The sequence below is a fragment of the Cryptomeria japonica genome, chromosome 9 (genome assembly GCF_030272615.1).
Source record: "Cryptomeria japonica chromosome 9, Sugi_1.0, whole genome shotgun sequence".
Classification (NCBI taxonomy): Eukaryota; Viridiplantae; Streptophyta; class Pinopsida; order Cupressales; family Cupressaceae; genus Cryptomeria; species Cryptomeria japonica.
Genome location: NC_081413.1, coordinates 523,823,682 through 523,828,563, shown reverse-complemented (window position 1 = coordinate 523,828,563; position 4,882 = coordinate 523,823,682). Strand labels below are relative to the sequence as shown.

The window sequence follows — 4,882 nt, the reverse complement described above, 5'->3', positions numbered from 1 at the left end:
ATTATACCATCGTCCCAAATAAATAACAATAATCCTCATCTGAAACAAAGTTCCCTCCCATGAAGGGCATCAATTAGAGATAAGAGATTTCCACAATCCATAGAAGAAATCAAAAGCTGTTTCTGGATTAAATTGTGTGCATGATTTTTGAATCTACGTTTTAGATCACACTCTGTGATCCATCATCATGATAAAGAGAGCAAAAATTATGTATTATCATCATCGACAAAAATAAATAAATTTCAATAATGTATTATCCAACCATGGTATATCCTAGTGACTCGATAGAAGAAATGCTACTCTCCAAACCAAGAATGCATGCATGGCTGGTGGGTTCTCTTTCCCAAGTCATTGCACGAGGAACAAATCGTGTAAAAATGAGCCCAAAACGAAAGGGAAAGTGCAAGTCATGTTTAACAGTAATAAAACCTAGGTTGGACTGAGCCGGGAGCGGTTTCACTCGTGAAAGAACAATGACAGCGTGATGCGTTTGCATGAATTACTGAGGCAGAAAGGAAAACCATGATTCTTCTTTGGCCTTTAGCTTTCTTCTGTCATCAGAATTTAAGGAGCGATTCATCGATGGTGTCAATGGTAGATATTGCGCTATGTTCTGTAATGGAAAAACTCGAGAACTGCCTTACTCTACCCTTTTCTTTGGGTGGAACAGACATAATTTATCTTTTCACACCAACCTTATCACATACCTTAAATCCACAATTTCACATGTTAAAGAAAATTGTATCCAATGGAATGTAATCGAAAATTATGATCAAGTTGAAGCAGTCTTGCTTCAAAACCCTTCTCCGATCAGTATGTTGTTCAAAGTCACACATTTCTTTCATTAATACCATGAGCTTAGATGTTGAAAGAAGTTATCCCGGAACGAAAAAACTCAAAGAGAAATACGAGAATGCGAATGAGCTATGGGAATATTTTGTTTGTATGAAAAGGCTCTGCAATCCAATCGATTCATTCACATATGCTCGTCTCCTGCAGAGATGTGCGAGCACGGGATCCTTAGATAAGGGCAAAATGGTGCATGCTCAGATGATAAAATCTGGAGATAATGGCATGGATACGATAGTGTGGAATACGCTTCTTAACATGTATGCGAAAAATGGTTTTGTTGAAGATGCTCGCCAAGTGTTTGACAAAATAACTGAACGAAACTTGGTTTCTTGGACTGCTTTGATAGGAGGATATTGTCAGCAGGGTTATGAGAATGAAGGATTGAGACTGTTTTGTGAACTACTGAGAGTGGGGATGGAGCCGAACCAATTTACTTTTTCGTGTGTTCTCAAGGCATGTGCTAGTTTGGGATCTCTGGAATTTGGTGAACAGCTTCTTGCTTGCATTTTTAAGGTTGGATTTGAGTCGGATGTTTTTGTGGGGAGTGCCCTTGTTGATATGTTAGCTAAATGTGGAAGTATAAGGGATGCGGGCAAAGCATTTGACAAAATAGTTGAGCCAGATATGGTTTCCTGGTCTGCTATTATCGCAGGGTATGCTCTGAATGGGTATGGCGACGAAGCCATGGAACATTACTGGAAAATGCTTATGGCCGGCAATATGCCAAACCAGTTTACCTTCTCTAGCATGCTTAAGGCGTGTGCTGACGTTATTGCTCTTGGAGTAGGTAGGCAAGTCCATGCCCAAATTATTAGAAGTAACTACCAATCAAATTTCTTTGTGGGAGCTGCCCTTATTGATTTGTATGTCAACTGTGGGCAAATGGAGAATGCTTTTGAAGTGTTTGACAAAATGCCTGAACGTGACACGGTATTGTGGACTTCCATGATAGTGAGATGTGCTCAGAATGGCCAGAGTGAGGAGGCTTTGGTGATATTTAGTGAAATGCAACTAGCAGTAGCAAAGCCGGATCAATTCACCTTTTCTGGTGTTTTTCATGCATGTGCTACCCTCCAAGCTTTGGAACAAGGCAAGCAAGCCCATGCCCACATGATCAAAATTGGATGTGGGTTGGATGCTTTTGCCGGAAGTGCCCTTATTGACATGTATGCCAAGTGCATAAGTATAGAAGATGCTTTGAATGTTTTTGATGAAATGCCAGACCGAAATGAGGTCTCATGGAATACACTGATTGTTGGGTATGTGCAGCTTGGGTATTGTGAATTGGCTTTGAAACTGTTTAGTAAAATGCAGGAGGCAGGAATGAAGCCAAGCCCGGTTACTCTCACAAGCATTCTTCGAGCCTATGCCAGTCTATCAGTTTTGCAGCAGGGCTTGCAACTGCATTCTTATATCAGCAAATCTGTATTTTGGTTAGATGTTTCTGTGGGCAATGCACTTGTTGACATGTATGCCAAATGTGGAAGTATAGAAGATGCCCGGAAAGTATTTGAGAAAATGCCAAATCATGATCTAGTTTCATGGAATACAATGATTGCAGGATATGGTTATCATGGGCATGGTGAAAAAGCCATCCAACTCTTTGAAAATATGAAAGTGGCTGGTTTAAAGCCAGACCACATTACCTTTATTGGTGTTCTCTCTGCTTGCAGCCGTGCAAGTTTAGTAGATGAGGGACGCCGCTATTTTGATTCCATGAGTCAAGATTACGATATATCCCCAAGTATGGATCACTATACCTGCATGGTAAACCTTTTTGGCCGATCGGGACACTTTGTTGAAGCAGAGGACTTCATAAAAAGAATGCCAGTGAAACCTGGGGTTGCTGTGTGGCAGAGTTTACTTGCTTCCTGCAGAATCCATCAGAATATAGAGTTAGGAAAATATACAGCAAAACATGCTTTGGAGTTGGATCCACAGAACGATGCAACACATGTGCTTCTTGCAAACATCTATGCTGCAGCTGGGAGGTGGAGTGATGCAGCAGATGTGAGAAAGTTGATGGATGACAAAGGACTAAAAAAGGAACCGGGACAGAGCTGGATTGAGGTCAAGAGTAGGGTGCATTCTTTTGCAGCAGGAGAGAAAGCTCACCCACAAATAGATGAAATCCGTGCAAAATTGGACAGTTTGACTATTCAGATGAAAGAGCAAGGGTACATTCCTGACACTAGTTTTGTCCTGCGTGATGTGGAGCTGGAGCAGAAGGAACATTCTCTGAGCTACCATAGTGAGAAGCTAGCCATTGCTTTTGGGCTTATCAGCAATCCTTTTGGAACCCCTATTCGAGTTATTAATAATCTTCGTGTATGTGGTGACTGTCACAATGCCATCAAGTTTATCTCCAAGATTACTCAACGGGAAATCGTTGTACGAGACCTGAACCGTTTCCATCATTTTGAAAATGGACTTTGCTCTTGTGGGGGCTTCTGGTGATGCCAGGCAAAAGAGTTTTAAGTTTAAAGCATGAGAGTTTTTTGATTGGCTCTATGATGAGGTGCCTGGGCTACTGTTATATGCCAAGGGTTTTCTTTCAGCTATGCAATAGAATTACATCTGGGAGGCAATTAAGTGCCTTACGCATATCATTGCTAGGTTGAAAGGCTGAAAGCATCGATGCTTCATATGGTTATGAGACAATATTATCTGCTGAAGCGGGCGAAGTCTGATAAAGAGGCACATGAATTGTTAAATGTAAATTTGGGCGATTGGGTTTTGTTATTATTCTACCGACAAGTACGATGAGGTAAATGTGTTCTGTAAACAATACTCATTGAAAGTTTTGGAAATGGGATAAATAGTTAAGTATTGAGATGGATGACCTTTCAGAAAGTCTCGATGTTTTATTTTTATGAGGATCGTCTAGATATAAATGAGTATTATGCAGATCATTCATGTTCATGAGAGATGGGTTTGTTTAAACCATATTTATGAAATATGGGTTATTGAGTCTGACTCGAAAATGATGTAGTTGAATCCTAGTAAATTATCATACTGATCCACTGATCAATAAATGGTTTTTACACTCTCTAAGGCATCTGAAAAAACAAGGTGAATGTGTTCTATTTAATAAAATCATATTGTGTTCTAATCTCAATTTTGTATCAAGCATTTTAAAGTTTTGAAATTTGGATTATTTTGGAGTTTCATTTGAATTTACTAAATTTAAGTTCAAGTTTGTTTACCCCTATGTTAATCTTATCAAGGTTTGGGGTCAAGATAACCAACCATTCACATACATGGACACATGCTTTAATATTACCCAAAAAAGAATGACTGGGACACACTTGTATAAAATTGAATGACGGTTCAATCTCTATAATGAATGGTTCATAAGACACAATAATATTTGGAAGTTTTGCAAATAGGATAACAACTAATTGGGTTTGTTTGTGGAGGGAAATCCATGGTTAATTGCATATGAGTTTGAGTAGTATTGGAATGTGTAATCTTTTGGAAAATGTTGGCACTTCACCCTTGTGAGCATCATCTAGATGCAACAAGGGCAGTGCACCATTCATACTCTTGGATGATGCGAGATGGGTTCTTTTGAACTATCATTCTAAAATATGAGTCAATATAGATTGACTTGAAAATATGTAGTTGAAATCCAAAAAGGCATCACATAATTTGTTACATTGTAGAAGCATTACTCATATAAAAGTGAATGAGCTTGGGATCTCTATAATGAATGGTTGAAAAATCATCACAATTTGGTATATAGTGGAAGCACTACCTATATGACTATTAAAATTGTTTGAGTTAGGGATCTGTATCATTAATGGTTCAGAAGGCACAATGCTTGCTAAAGATTTTGCAAATTTGATAGCATTTGGGTGGGCTTGATTGTGGAGGAAATTCTATGATCAAAACATGTGATTGGTAGTAATATAGGGATGGGTGACCTTTTGGGAAGTTCTTGTGTTTCACCCTTGTGAACATCACCTAGGTGCAATGATTTTTAAGTGGACAATTTATACTCATGGGCAAATTCTTCTGAATTTATGTG

The 4,882-nt window shown here is 38.9% G+C and overlaps 1 protein-coding gene across 1 annotated transcript; it reads left to right on the top strand.

The window, feature by feature from the left end:
• Positions 1 to 305: 305 nt before the first annotated feature.
• LOC131077037 (pentatricopeptide repeat-containing protein At3g24000, mitochondrial) lies at positions 306 to 3,970 on the top strand. Its single transcript, XM_058014403.2, has one exon. It carries the CDS (start codon positions 769 to 771, stop codon positions 3,307 to 3,309), a length of 2,541 nt encoding a protein of 846 aa, XP_057870386.2. The 5' UTR covers positions 306 to 768; the 3' UTR covers positions 3,310 to 3,970.
• Positions 3,971 to 4,882: the final 912 nt, after the last annotated feature.